The sequence below is a fragment of the Penaeus monodon genome, chromosome 21 (assembly GCF_015228065.2).
Source record: "Penaeus monodon isolate SGIC_2016 chromosome 21, NSTDA_Pmon_1, whole genome shotgun sequence".
NCBI lineage: Eukaryota > Metazoa > Arthropoda > Malacostraca > Decapoda > Penaeidae > Penaeus > Penaeus monodon.
Window position 1 is genome coordinate 3,946,020 of NC_051406.1, and position 639 is coordinate 3,946,658.

At 52.7% G+C, this 639-nt stretch overlaps 2 protein-coding genes across 2 annotated transcripts in view; both read left to right on the forward strand.

Annotated features, from left to right (window-relative positions):
* LOC119586758 overlaps positions 1-451 on the forward strand; it is a gene marked incomplete in the record, with an annotated part of 94,921 nt that extends 94,470 nt beyond the window's left edge. Inside the window, 1 exon segment of the mRNA XM_037935486.1 lies at positions 448-451. Coding sequence (XP_037791414.1) covers positions 448-451 — 4 coding nt within the window.
* The window catches only part of LOC119586120 (transforming growth factor beta receptor type 3-like), a 5,558-nt gene continuing 5,265 nt past the window's right edge, over positions 347-639 (forward strand). The window contains exon 1 of the mRNA XM_037934809.1: positions 347-616. Within this exon, the coding sequence (XP_037790737.1) occupies positions 538-616 (79 nt within the window). The 5' untranslated portion in view covers positions 347-537. The remainder of the gene's footprint in view (positions 617-639) is intronic.

Sequence of the window (639 nt, forward strand, 5' to 3'; positions counted from 1 at the left end):
CCCTCGGTATCTCCTATTCCCCTTTCTATCCCCCTCTCTACTCCTTCTACATCTACTCTCTAACCCCCTTTTATCATCCCCCTGTCTCTCTCTATTCTCTACACCCTCTCTGTCCTCTTTCCATCCCTACCCATCTATCCATTATCCATCTCCTGTCTCCTTCTATCCATTCTACCCCTTATTCCTCATCCTATCCCATTTTCTATCTCCTATCCCTCTTTCTATCCTTTCCACCTTCTGTCCCTCTCTCTATCCACATCTATCATTTCTATCCCCTATCACTCACTCCGCTCCTATCTATTCCTCCTCCCCTACCCGTTTCTATGCTCTCTTTCTCTCCATCTATCCACAACCTTTTCCCTCCCCTCTCCATCTATCGCATGTCCCCCTCTCTATCCACATCCTCTCCATCTCTCCCCCGCACTCTATGCTTTCCCTCCCCCCCAGGTGAGCGGTGACGACGAAGTGCGCGGGAGCAACCTGCGCTACAGCATCGCCCACCGGCAGCGCCTGTCGGAGGAAAATCTCATCCCGACAATGACTCGCAAGTTCGGCTTCGTGACGTCGTACACCCGAGCTCCGCGCGCCAACAGGGTCATCCTGGAACTGTCCGAAGGTGAGGTCGCTCGGGCTTATATA